The 13,555-nt window shown below is 41.1% G+C and overlaps 1 protein-coding gene across 1 annotated transcript; it reads right to left on the bottom strand.

Annotated features, from left to right (window-relative positions):
- Nucleotides 1-3,922: 3,922 nt before the first annotated feature.
- On the bottom strand, nt 3,923-13,199 carry LYG1 (lysozyme g1). The gene is made up of 6 exons (XM_015065179.3): nt 13,156-13,199; nt 8,864-8,930; nt 7,151-7,255; nt 6,033-6,226; nt 4,393-4,525; nt 3,923-4,200 (listed from the first exon to the last, which is right to left on the bottom strand). Exons 2-6 carry the CDS (start codon nt 8,904-8,906, stop codon nt 4,082-4,084), a joined length of 594 nt encoding a protein of 197 aa, XP_014920665.3. The 5' UTR covers nt 8,907-8,930; nt 13,156-13,199; the 3' UTR covers nt 3,923-4,081.
- Between the last annotated feature and the right edge of the window lie 356 nt (nt 13,200-13,555).

Here is a 13,555-nt window from a genome sequence, read left to right as displayed (position 1 = left end):
CTATAATTTTGTTACAGGCCAAATGACCAATTCATGTGACAGTAGGAAAAATGAAAATGATACTTGTACAAGAAAAGTCTGGGAAAATTTACCTCCCATTCACTTTTCTTCAGGAAGCTGCTGGAAGATGTGCTCAATCAAAACAAAGGAGTAAGCTAAGAAAGATGCAAAAAATGCAAGGAGCCACAGAGGACAGCTGCTAAGGGCTGATGGTGAAAGGGATCCCAGGGTGCTCTCAGACCCTTCTGATTTACCTCAGAGAGGAGATTTAGAATTGAATTGGTGTTAAGTACAGAGAAAACTAAGGCAGTACGCAAATAAAGGGTGATTATTAACTCCATGGAAAACAAAAATTATTCAGGAAAGTACGGTAATCCTTGGTTACTACCCAACTTTTCTGTGAACTGATTGCACAGTGTCTGCTCTGGGACAGAACCATTTGTGTGACGAGATTCACAATCTCTAGGAAGAAATTCCTAGCATCTTGATGAAAATCTTGTACTTGAAAAAGAGAGAAACTAAAGAACTTTGACATGATTAAGATTTATTCTGGAACACCAGTTCCTCACACAGCCGGCTGTCAGCCCAGTGTTGAGTGATCTTTAACTTTTCTTTTTGTGTTGTTAGGGACTTAAAAGTTGAACAAAATGTCAAAAAGAAAGAGCAATTTTATTATTGAATAAGCATAAACCAGAACATGGACACGGTTGATCATCTGCAAAGAAATTATACATATAGAAATAAATTCTATTCTATTTACACAGCCAAGAAGTTATAATCTTTTTATGCTGCTCTATTTTTAGCCTTTATATACATATGAGAAGACCTAACAGCACCATTGGTTGTATATTCTTTAATAGTTTATCCTAAACTCACCTTTATCAGAAGTAATAAAAATTTTCTTGTTTCTATGACACAGAGATGCCCAGAGCTCAACTATCATAGTGACAGGAGCATAGATACTCCATCTTCCTAGATGTTTACATTTCAAAGAGGTGGCTCCCAGACCTTTTTTAAAAAAATCCTGAGTTATAAAGTAGACAAAAGGCTAACTCAAGAAGAGGTTAAAAAAATGTGTACACACACACACACACACCCCGTCATTTATATAAGGCCTTCACTGGATGAGAACATCCTACCCAGTGTAAACTGCTAGATGCTTAGCATCACCTCAAAACACCAGTAATGTCCATTTCCCCTGCCAACCTCCTACCCCAAGCATTGTGGCAATAACAAGACAAGGAGTGTGAGGAGGAGGGAGGGAAAGAAGAAAACTGCTCTCCGACATTTTCAAATACCTCCTGCAAGGGACAACACCAAGCTCACCTGGACTGGCCTGAGACCTTTCCCCTTTAACTTTCTCAGGTATAGCAGTGAACATCCCATGTCTCAGGAAACCCATCAACTCCGGACAAACTGGGATGGTTGGCACCCTAACATCAGCTGTGAAGGGCTGATGGTGAAGGGGATCCCAGGGTGCTCTCAGACCCTTCTGATTTACCTCAGAGAGGAGATTTAGAATTCAGTTAGTGTTAAGTACAGAGAAAATTAAAGAAGCAAGCACATAAAGGGATATTATTAACACCATAGAGACAGAAACACACACATACACACACACACACACACACACCATACATATTAATAATCATCTAATCATGTGCATGTGTTCACTTAGGGAAAAATAAAAAGATTTTAAATGGAAGAAATCTGGGTTTGGATTTTGTTTCTGTGACTAAGGCAAGTCCCAAAACAGCTTTGGTTGGCACTTCTTTGGTCTGTTCAACTGCATAAAAATGGTGTATCCTCTCAGGGCAAGTGTGAGAATATAGCACCTACCTAGTAAAACAGCTTACTTAGCCTCTGGCTTGAATTCAGGCCTCAGTTCTTCACCAAAGTTCCCACATCGATTTTTAGCTATCTCTTCTTTAAAGAAATTCTTATTGTGTCCCAAGTGTTGGTATATCTGTATCCCAATTAAAACAGGAGACTTTGTGAGCATGAATTTTGCCTTTACAGTTTTTAATACAGTGGTTGGCAGTTAGAAGGTTTTGCTCTACAAGTAAGGATTTGTCAGTAGCTGTATAATTAATACCCTATACTTTTACCAACTCTGATGCAGCTGAGCCTTCTCCAGAGCTCCTATTGTGATATCCTGGTGCTCCTAATTGGCTTTCTTTGACTGGAAATTTTCTCAGGAAGGACTCTACCAACATGTACACAAGTTACCCCTACTTACTGGGCATATGTGTCTGTAGTGGGAGCTGCAGGACGCTGCCCTAATGGTGTGATTTCAGGAGGATTTTATTCACCCAAATATTTCACCTGTGGGCGCTGCTAACCAATGCCTCAGAATCTATTTCCTTTGTACTAATGAAATGTAAATCCCCAAAGAGGGTGTATTCATGAGCCTTCCTTAGTCATTTTTCCTTGGTGGGAACCCCTTAACTGCATTCAGCCTTGAAAGTAGGTCTAGGAAAGCAGTGGGTGGAGAGGCTAAGAAGGAAGTGGCCCTGGGTTGTTCAGTCGGTTGAGCTTCCAACTTCAACTCAGGTCATGATATCACAGCTCGTGAGTTGCAACCCCACATCGGGCTCTGTGTTGACAGCTCAGAGCCTGAAGCCTCCTTCAGATTCTCTCTCTCTCTCTCTCTCTCTCTCTCTCTCTCTCTCTCTCTCTCTCCCCCCTTCCCCCGCTCATGCTCTGTCTCTGTCTCTCTCAAAAATAAATAAAACCATTAAAAAAAAAAAAAGAAGGAAGTGGCCCTGGAGGAAGTCAAGGGCACCAGTGGTCATGGGCAGGTTCCACAGGCCCCTGACACAGAAGATGAGCACTTCACACGGCTACCTGGTATAGGCCCTGAGTTTGTACCTTGTGCACATGTGTCGTTGGCTGTTATCCCCAACTATACTGTATGATTTAGTTGATTTAGTTGAGCTAAGCACACAGTTGTTGCTTAAAAAAAAAAAAAATACTGTTTGAAGTGACGACAGTTGTTCTAGAATGACACACTGTAGAGTATTGATATCATGTAGTAGGAAGGAATGGACATTTATTACATTTATAGAACACAACCCTTTGAATTAAATAATTTACCAGTATAGTGTTGGTCAATATCCTTGAGGGCAGTTCTGACTGATGAATCACTATCCTATGGCCTGGCTCTGTTAGTCTTAAGTGCCCCAAACAGGGAATAATCTAGGTGAGTTGGGGAGTATGGGCGCAGGAGAAGGTTATGTGGTCCAGGAAAGGAAAGGAAGAGGTAAAATTAAATGACAAAGAGACTGTCCTAGGGTTAAGCTAATGCTGCAAAGGAGCAACTCTCCTGAAACTTCTCCGCCCAAAAGATGGGGCTGGCCACTATCCCACCCTTTTTCTCTTTGAAAGTTTTCAATTAAAATTTATTTTTTAATGTTTATTTTTAAGAGAGAGAGAGAACAAGTGGAGGAGGGGCAGAGAGAGAGAGAGGGAGACACAGAATCTGAAGCAGGCTCCAGGCTCTGAGCTGTCAACACAGAGCCCGATGTGGGGCTCCAATTCACGAGCTGTGAGATCATGACCTGAGCCGAAGTGGGATGCTTAACCAACTGAGCCACCTAGACACCCCTCAATTAAAATTAAAAACTATGATTTTTATCAAGGAAATCAGTGATAAGAGTTGCCACATAGAATACCACATGCCCAGTTAAATTTGAATTTCAGATAAACTATGAATAATTTTTTAGGGTAAAAGTGTTCTAAATATTGCATGGGACTTATACTAAAAAATCAATCATCATTTACCCAGAACTCAGATTTAACTGGGTTTCCTGTTTTTATTTGCTATATCTGGCAATGCCAGTCAATGAATACAGGATTCATTTTGTGGAAATCCACATTGCAGCTAACTTCCATGGAAATACCTTTAAGGAGACATAACCCTTAATTTACATACACACCACACCACAAAATGCAGACAACTCTTCCTTTAATGTGATTCATGTTATTTTGATGACCTTCAAGTCAAAGTCAGATTCACAGTTACAAGCTCCATTGGCTAGTTTTATCTGTGTAACACTTGAGGCCTCCTGTTTGCTCTGAAGCATTAGAAGCCGTGTCTCTTGAAGTATTTGGCTCGTGCAAGGACATCATTGCAGAAGTCACAGTTCAGGTCTTGGCTGCTTCTGATGTAGCCAGGACCTCCAGCATAGGCACAGAGTCCACCTGGAATTTGTGAGATGGGTTAATGCTGACCCTATAGTCCCTCATTGCTTCAGGGTCTCAGCAGTTAGCTTAGATTCTCTTTCCTAATTGCTTCGTAGGAGGCAACTGAAGTTTGGGGGAATCTGATGTAATGTCTTGTATTTGTTCTTCTTATTTCATGCTGTGAAACCACCAACCCTGGGTTACACTTACCTCTCAGGTACTGGTCAGGGGTCCAGGTTGGAAACCTGGTCTGGATTTCTTTGATCCTAAGTGTCAGGACCTCGATTATCTGAGAAACCTGGGACTCGCTGATCCAGGATGTGGGAGCATAAAGGCCAGGGTCCTAGAGGGAGGCAGAGGAAAAGCTAAGTAAGCCAGGTGGGAGAGTGACAGGACTTCATGGGATCAGTGTTGCTTTTTAATTTCCCTTCTTTTTTCTCTCCTCCTCCTCTGGCAGAGCTAATGCCACCTTTAATCTCCCTGGGAATAAACAGTAAAAGTTACAAGGTTTGGGTAAGTGAAGCATGAGCAGACATTTTGCAACTGCTTCATTATAATGGTGAGAGGCAGAATTGAAAACCTAAGGTGACAGAAGTAGTGAACATCCCAGTCTGATGCCCTCCTTCAGTGTTTAAATGTAAGCCCTCCAAACCGGTCAGAAACGGCTTTTTCTATCTGTACTTGTAATTCTCCTTCCAGGTAATCTGAATGTCTAAAAGTACTTCTAATTTTTCTTATACATCTTTGGTTACCATTCCACATGAGTTTCAACATATTTAGGAGAAATGTCTGACTCGGGACAATTCCTTCATCTTCAAAGTAAATGGGCTCATCCTTTTCCCAAGGACAAGATTTCACAAAGGCAGAGCAAGGCATCAGAAATAATGCTGACCCTAACATCGCCCATGTTGGTATTGGTCCCTGTTTTGCATTTTCCAGCTGCCATGTGACTTTGCAGCAATGACTCCATCCTTGTAAAAACACCTCCTCACTTGGAAAGGATAGATTGCATGCCTTCCCCTTCACCCCATCCTCATCAGATTATTGGATGAGTCCCTAAATCAAAATGAGATAAAGTATTTGAAAGTACTTTTAAATTGCAAAGTGTCACTCCAAATAGTAATAGGAAGCCAGTTTAAAGATCACTGAGGAGATCACATGCTCCTAAAAGCTAAAAAGATGACCACAGTACTTAAAGGCTTCCCAACAATTACAATAATAATGTCAAATGCAATAGAAAAAAAAATCACAGCACCATTGTCTCCTTGCCATCCTTGATCCCCCCAGACACAATGAATTCAACAGTGGGGTTAATGCCCAGTTCCCTGGGAGTTTCTGTGAGACAAGTTCAGACCAGGCAGAATTAGTGCAAAAATAAAACTGGATCTTCAGAACTAAGAATTGTGTAGCAGAAAGAAAAGGAAAAGGAATTCAATATTTGCTGAGAATCTGCCAGATACTAAGCACATTTTCCCATTATTGCATTGAGTCTTCATAACAATTCTATGAGGATGGCGTCTTATAGGTGAGGAAACTGAGGCCTAGGGAGATTAAATGAGGTCACGTGGTTACAAACTAACAGAACAAGGAACCAGACTAGGGGACCACAGATGATATCCTGGAAACACAGTGTAGTTGATTTTGAAAAGAAACCATGGCTCAAAACAAAACAGTGATGCTACTACCTGCATCAGGCAGAGATGTGGCTCTCACAGTGCCAGGGAGCACCTTTCACTCTGTGTTCCATAGAACTGCACTTCAGGGTGTCCACAACAACAAATGTGAAGATGTCCCCTTAGCATCATGCCATGCAACACAACAGCCATATGTCATAACTGACAGAGAGTTACCTGAACAACCCCGATTCCATCACCCACATTGCCCACATTGACCATAATGTTGCCACCATGAGACTCCCTGGACAAGACACCAGCGATCACTGCAGGATCCATGCAGTACTTTTGGCCAACAGTACGAATCACAGGCTGATATCTCAGGATGTATGGCATGTCTATTTCAGCCAGCCTTTCAGAAGCACGAACTCCTAAAGCAAACACAGAAGGAAGGATGTGGCTTGTGTGACTTATGCTGACATGGGAGCTCAAGAGGACAGAAATCACACTCCAAGGATCTGGGCAGTGGTCTAGGACCAAGAAGCCCATGTTTCAGTCTGGAATCCCTAGTGGACCTGAAAGTATGATTCTTCTTTGGACTTGAGTTGGTGTCCACTGAGGCAGGGTCCTTTATGGCTTCCAGTGCCTCTTGCTGGACTCTCAGGGGGTGCTCTGGCCCACACAAGACAATTCTCTAGGCACAGGCACACTGGCCCCATCCTAAGTACCCCAAACATATATGCCTATCCATCAGCTACAATGGGCACCAGATGTGAAAGAGAGAATCCCCCAACCCCTTTAAGAAGTCCTTGTTTCCCTGACAGGTTTGCTCACTCTTGCCCACCTTTCCCTCCTAAAAGGACATCCAGATATTGCATGATCTTAAACCATTGTAGAATAACAAGGATGTTGGGCAAAATTAAAACTAATACTGATTTACCTGGCTGGCCCGTTTACCTTGTAAGCATTTTTTGTGGTTTCAAAAGTATTCTCATCTACATTCTACCGACCAGAGTTTACAACAAGACTGTAAAATAAGTACTTTAAAGTCCTTTCAGTAGAGATGGAGGGGAACTAAATGACTCATTGAAGAACCACAGCACACACTTAGACAAGGTCTTTGGACTCCACGTCTAGTGCTCTTCCCACTACTTGGTAGTGTGGGGCTGTGGGAAATAGTGGGAGCCAAAGGATATGTTGAGAGGACCAAAATTTGTGAGGAAAGACAGGGAGACATGGGTTTGAAGTGTCGGGAGAAGGGACAAGATCCTGTCAAAGTCACCCTTGCCAAAAGGAGGCGCCTTCCGAGAGAAAGGGAAGTGGAGGGTGAGGTGGACATTGGGATTATAAAATACCACAGTAGTTCAGGCCTTGACGTTTTCCAATCCCACAAGATGCTCCAGGGGTGTTGAAGTTTCGGATGTTTCCATAGCATCCCCAGTTGCTGCTTTCAGATAAATCTACAAATTGAGAAAATTTCAATGTAAGGCATTGAACTAGACTCATGTTGATCATCTGTCCATGAATGAAGTACCATTAATAAAAAGAACTTTACCAAAATCCAATTACAAGAACTTCACTCTAAATTGAAACACTTTTGAAATTTACAGTATGGTGACTAGGAAATTATCACAGAAACCCCCTCGATACAAAATTGTCATCTCCTATCCTGCAGGCATGGGGAACTGTTGGAGCAGCTATACTCTTTGCAAAGCCCTGGGCTGTCCAATGTTGTTGAGTTGGTGTCTTGGAATCAAACCAGATGATCTCTTCCCTGTAACTAGTCCTCATCCTGTATCCTAGGGGAACTCTCAGTACTTCACCTTCAAATATTCCTGACCGGTTGGTCAGGTGAGATATTTATGGTTGCTCTGGAGAACCAGAGGGAAGTAAGGACTTCTCATTAGATTGCTCTTTTTTATTTACTTTCTTCTTTGCTCATATCATCAAATCTTCATGATTTGCAAATCTTTGGAAATAAATCTACTACACATCATCATATGTGTATTGTATATTTATATAAATGCCTTTTAAAGTTCTATTTTCTTACTGAGAGCTTCTTGAGATTGACATCTGAAAATATTAATATTTTGGGGTAAATACTTCTACTTTACAAACTGTTGATAAGTAATCTGAAAGAAATATGGAGATGAAAAGACCTGGTCTTTTATAAGTGTAGTAAAAGCTAAATGAGCTGATGTGTCTTTTTTTATTTTTTAATCAGTACATTTTTATATTTATAATTGGTGACAAATACCCTTAATATTGTAATTGGTTGTGTCATTCATTGCTCCTGCCCCATAGCCACTCCCTAGTCATATTAAATGCTCCTTAAAGTTCCTTATATTCCCAAAATATCTTGTTGAAATTTAAAAATACTTGTTAAAAAAATGGATCAATCAATAAATGAATAAATGTAAGACCCTATCTGAGTAATCATCAGAAGTTACAGCTATGATAAAATTTGCTTCTCCTGAGAAACTATGCTTTCTCCTTTTATTTATCAAAAAATATGTACTTTTCCCTTTGCCCCAGCTGCAAGGAAACTTAAGACCAAATCTGAAATTTCAAGCATAGCAGCTATGTCAGCCTCAGTGGTTAGCTTAGTCACATGTTTTTGATCTCCTTCATGCTAGTTTTCTATTTGAAATTGCATTTGAATTATTACAGGAAGCCATCACAATTCTTCTACAGTGCTTATCAATGAGTACTTATCAATGATGTATATTTAAAGCCTACAGTACTTATCAATGAGTACTTATCAATGAATACTTATCAATGATGTATAAAGTCTATAGCACTTATAAATAAGTACTTATCAATGATGTATATTTAACGTCCAGCTTCCAGCAATGCTGTCTTAAGCCAAGCCTACATTCTGCGGAACCCCCTCCTTTGTGGGGCATCTGGAAAGAAGCTATTTTTCAGTGGCTGTTATTAAGTCCAGTATTTTTTGGACAGCTTAGAAAAAAAACATTTTCTACTGCAGTTTCAAGTATCAGAAATACCATTTTGTTCCTATGCTTACCCTTCCCATCTCCAAGGTCATGTAGGAGACCCTTACTCACCAGTAAGGGCAAGGAGACCCAGAAGCAGCCACAGCACAGACATATTGATGAGCTGATTCTACTGGTCCTAAAATGATTTTAGAATAGAAATTAACTCAAAGATGTGAAAACATCAATCGTCATCATAACAATATGTAATGTTTCTATGGAAAGAGGTAAAAAAAAAAAAAAGAAAAACTTTTTCACCCATATCTTAACTAAGAAAATTAATTATTTGAATCATAATAAGAAAAGCAAAAGTAAGACATGTGCTCCATCCATCCTTTTAATTAGCTTTAAAATGATGATACTCCTGCTTGGTCCACAGGGACTCACCATACCACCAAGTTACTGGATAGTAATTATTTCAAGAAGACAAGATACTTTGATTCTCAACACTGAGAAACATAGTGACCTGAGTTCAGATGCTGAAAAACAAACTTTGGATGCGTGAGCCTTATCTCAGTTGTAGCCCTCTCCTTATGAAAAGATAATGTGAAAAGGAGAATCTTATATTAGTGTTTCTCTTCATTTGGGTTATTTTTTGTTCAGTGTAGAGGAAAGGTTATAGTGCCTTCAGGGTCTTGGAACATACTTTGTTTTGATTGGAGGAAGGAATTGGTAGACCTTTCTCACTGCTCTAACCCCCCAGCCTGGGAATCTCAGACCCCTTTGGCCACCTTAAGCCATGCTTCCCATTCCCCTTCTGCAAGACTCCTGTACAGGAGAAAACCTGGGCCAGAACCTGGGAAGATAGAGACACGGGTTGATTCCACCAGCAAAGTCAAAATCCCATGAAGTCAGGTCATGGGCAGGGGGCCAGAATTGAACTTACAAGATGCTCACTAGATGGGAGAAGTGATAAATGGTCAGTATCAAGCACTTGCACTCACCCACTTTCTCTTTCTCATCCCAACCATTTCTGTAACCAACTTCCATGTGTGCAAAGAGCCTTGGTTCTCCCACTAGCTACCTAACAAATACACAAATGCCACCTAGCATAGTTGACTCCAGGCAATGCTGAAGGAGCTGGCCTTCTGTCCCCAAATTCTCCACCTCCCACTAACCCCTCCCACTGCAGAGTGTTCCTCATCCTCTCCCTAGGTCAGCTGAGCCTGACTACCTATCATTTTGAAATATTGCTATCATTATAAGTAAGAGTGTGCATAAAAATACAGCACCTGGCACTTTCTCATCTCTTTTGTTTTGAGGTTATTCTTTTTTTTTAATGTTTTATTTATTTTTGAGAGAGAGAGAGTGAGCAGGGTAGGAGCAAAGAGAGAGAGGGAGACAGGGGATCGAAAGCAGGCTCCAAGCTGACAGCAGCAAGCCCAATGCAGGGCTTGAACTCACAAACCATGAGATCATGACTTGAGCCAAAGTCAGACACTCAACCAACTGAGCCACCCTGGCGTCCCTTGAGATTACTCTTTATGGGTGTTTCCTTCCAAACACCCAGGAAAAGATTATGTCTCAAGGTAAAGGAGAGGTATTAAAGAAGTCATTTGAATTAAGTCTTATACCAAGCAATTGTGTGCTCCTCAGACATGGCCATTTGTTTTGTTTTGTTTTTCTTCCCCACAACACTGAGATGGCCTACCTGATTTCCCTTAGTTGAGTGGAAAATGCCATGCTTAGAAAGTTACAGGAATGTGGAATTTTAGCTAGGTCTGCAAAATTTCTCAGGTTCAAACACTCAACAGGAATTGTTTATTATGTACCCACTGAGCCTCCAACACTGAATGAGAGAGGACACTGAGTCCCAGGAAAAAGAATGGAGAAAGAGCCAGTTAGGTATAGGAAAAGCTCATACAGTCTCATCAAAGTTTGTCTTCACAGAGACTTCTCACTGGCTTTATGGAAAGAATCCTAAAGAAAAAAGCACTGCTGGCATCCAGATGCTAAACCCAGGGCATTTTACTCTTGTTGCTGCTTTTCCAGGGAACAAAAATACTTCCTCTTGGAAACCCAAGTGGAAAAGGACTTAGTTTTCATTGCAACATGAAAGCTACCTCACATTCCAAGAATGGAACTAAAGCTCTGTTGAGCAAGCACTTGAATGAAAAGAGGCTATGTAATTATGTGTGTCAATTACTTAGAAATACAAAGTTACATTTATTATGTTTTAACTGCATCAGGAAAGAGCAACAAGTGACAATGGAAATAAACACAGCATACTGAAATAACTCAAACTCTGTGACCCAAACTTACAGATGCCAAAAAGCACTCTGTGTTTTAGAAGGGACTGTTGAGGCATTGCTGGAGTGTGCTCAGGGTAACCAAGTGTCCACTGGTTACTTATGGCTAATTTCTTAATCCCCTGGGGCTCCCTGCACTTGAAACCATTATTAGAATGTCAAGCCAAGACAGCACAGTGCTCATAACTAATGCCAAGCACAGTATCTCTGGTGGCATCCCTCTTCCTCCTTCCTGAAGAGCAAAACAGTGACACACACCACAAGATGTCAACAAGCTGGAGCAGTAGCCTGATGGGCACACTGGAAACAGACAACTTGAGCATCCTTTGGGGCCAGTTCAAGTTCCTGATGGCCTCTACCCACCTTCCCTCCACTGAATGCTTTATAATTCCCAAAGCACTGGTTAGGTTTGTAAGGCATAATAGACCATCTTCTCCTCCCTTAAGCAATTTTTCTGAAAAATGTGGAAATAAAAGTTTTTGGTCTTTGTAATTCTCTCACTACAGAACTCATGTTCCTTTTCCATGAATGTGCTCTCAGGTCTTCACCAGAAACCTTAAATCATAGCCACTACACGTCCTTAGGTCCCTCCAACCAGCCTGGAAAATGTGTTGTATCAGCTCCCTGAGGTGCTGATGAGGAAGCTGACCCTGCCGCATCGTGGCCCCCTGTTTGATGCTAGAAGAATTGAGGACTGCCCTACACATGCATGTTAGACAGGTCTCCCATTCCACATTGTCTTGTCGCCTGCTTTTACTGATAACTTGTCTTTCCGTCTGCTTGCTCCCTGTGGGCTGATAGGCCTTTCCAGTAGTATCTCGTCTTAGTCATCCACACTCTTGCTGACCTGTCTTTTCCCTCTCTCCTCACAGCAACACCCCAGCCCATTGCTCTGCAGATGGCTACCCACCAACAGGAATAAATTAAAATAATAGCAATGACAGTCACAAATATCAAATGTTTTCTACTATGATCACGTTTTCTTGAGAAAAATATAACTTTTAGAGTAAAATTTAAGGCTCCTTCTGAACTCACTTTTTGCAGAATTGCATGGTCTGTGAATATGTATGTTTCCTGAATTTGGATTATGAGCAGTTTACCAGCCCCAAAGAGCTTGGAGGTGTGATGGCATCTCTTCACTCTCTGCAGGCAAATCCTTTCTTCTCTCTCTCTAAGCCCTCTGTGCCCTATTCTCCTCATTTTGCCCATCTGGGCAAACTCTTCCCAGAGTTGAGAACTCCAGGAAGGCTCCTTTCCCTGTCCTGGGAGTTATCCCTGGCATATCTCTTTCTGAACAAAGATCAAATGAAAGAGACCATGGTCTCTCTGTTAATCTCCTTGAAGCTTGTCTCTCCTTTTACTTAGCCAGGCTTAAGCTGCTAAACATGTTCGCCTTAGCTCCTTCAAGGTTTCCAGAGAAAATAGGATTCTATTATAGAGCCATTATGTAAGGTGTATGAGGTTAATGCAACGTCGTCAGGAATGTGATGGTGGGGGAGAGATTGCTATCTGGCAAAATACCAACACCTCAATCCTTTGGCTTTGTTGTTGTTGTTGTTGTTGTTGTTGTTTAATTTTTATTTACTTATTTTCAAAGAGAGAGAGAGAGAGCAGGGGGAGAGGCAGAGATGGAGGGAGAGAGAGAATCCCAAGCAGGCTCTCTGCTGTCAGCACAGAGTCCAACTTGGGGCTCGATCTCACAAACCATGAGATTATGACCTGAGCTGAAATCAAGAGCCACCCAGACACCCCAGTCAATCCTTTGGCTTTGAAATCACAGCAAAGACATCCTATTCAGCCTATTACACCTTCTGTTAAATGTACATCTATTTCTGTTCTTTGTTTTGCACAAATCCAAAAGTAACTCTATACTTGCATTAACAGAAATCTATCTTTTTATAAGTATTATAATGAACAGAAAAAAATCATCCCATCATCTACATAATCTTTTATAACTTGGGCTTTCCTGGCAAGGTCCTTAAGTTTTATCCAACTCCAAATTTTCTTGTTTACTTAGCAGCAAAGACACCATCATTACCAATTGATCACCATAGACTGGATCTTTCATTCTAAATAAGCCTGGAAGTAAGTTTCCCCAGTCCATCTTATACTCACCTGTCTTCTGTTACCTCTTGTCCTTAGAGGCAAGTCAGTCCCCAATGCTTTATATAGAGTCCCTGTCCTGCTTCCTCTTTTTAAAAGTGTTGACTTCATCCTCTTATGAAAAGAGTTATGGCTAACTCTCACAAGTTATAGTAATAATCACAATAATTACAAATACTTTGAACTTATATAGGGCCTTTTATTCAAGAATGTCCTGGCATTATGCAAACATTAACCAATTACTTTCCTAGCACACCTCAGAGGTGGATCATAGTTTGTAGATTCATGTTGATGCTTTCAATCCAACATTTGCTTTTATCTGCACCAGTTTCTAGGAATCGGGGAAGGTAAGAAAAGAAGGAAGGAAGGAAGGAAGGAAGGAAGGAAGGAAGGAAGGAAGGAAGGAAGGAGG

The sequence above is a fragment of the Acinonyx jubatus genome, chromosome A3 (assembly GCF_027475565.1).
Source record: "Acinonyx jubatus isolate Ajub_Pintada_27869175 chromosome A3, VMU_Ajub_asm_v1.0, whole genome shotgun sequence".
Taxonomy (NCBI): domain Eukaryota; kingdom Metazoa; phylum Chordata; class Mammalia; order Carnivora; family Felidae; genus Acinonyx; species Acinonyx jubatus.
The sequence above is the reverse complement of the archived record's forward strand: the minus strand, read 5'-3'. Positions and strand labels throughout refer to the sequence as shown.

Bases quoted from the DNA above. Each gene is read 5' to 3' on its own strand.
- LYG1 (XM_015065179.3), bottom strand. From the start codon at position 8,906: ATGTCTGTGCTGTGGCTGCTTCTGGGTCTCCTTGCCCTTACTG. The intron at 7,256-8,863 runs GTGAGTAAGGGT...CTCAATTTGTAG, and splicing joins GGGTCTCCTTGCCCTTACTG to ATTTATCTGAAAGCAGCAAC. The intron at 4,526-6,032 runs GTAACTCTCTGT...GCCTCCCTCTAG, and splicing joins ATGGAATCGGGGTTGTTCAG to GACCCTGGCCTTTATGCTCC.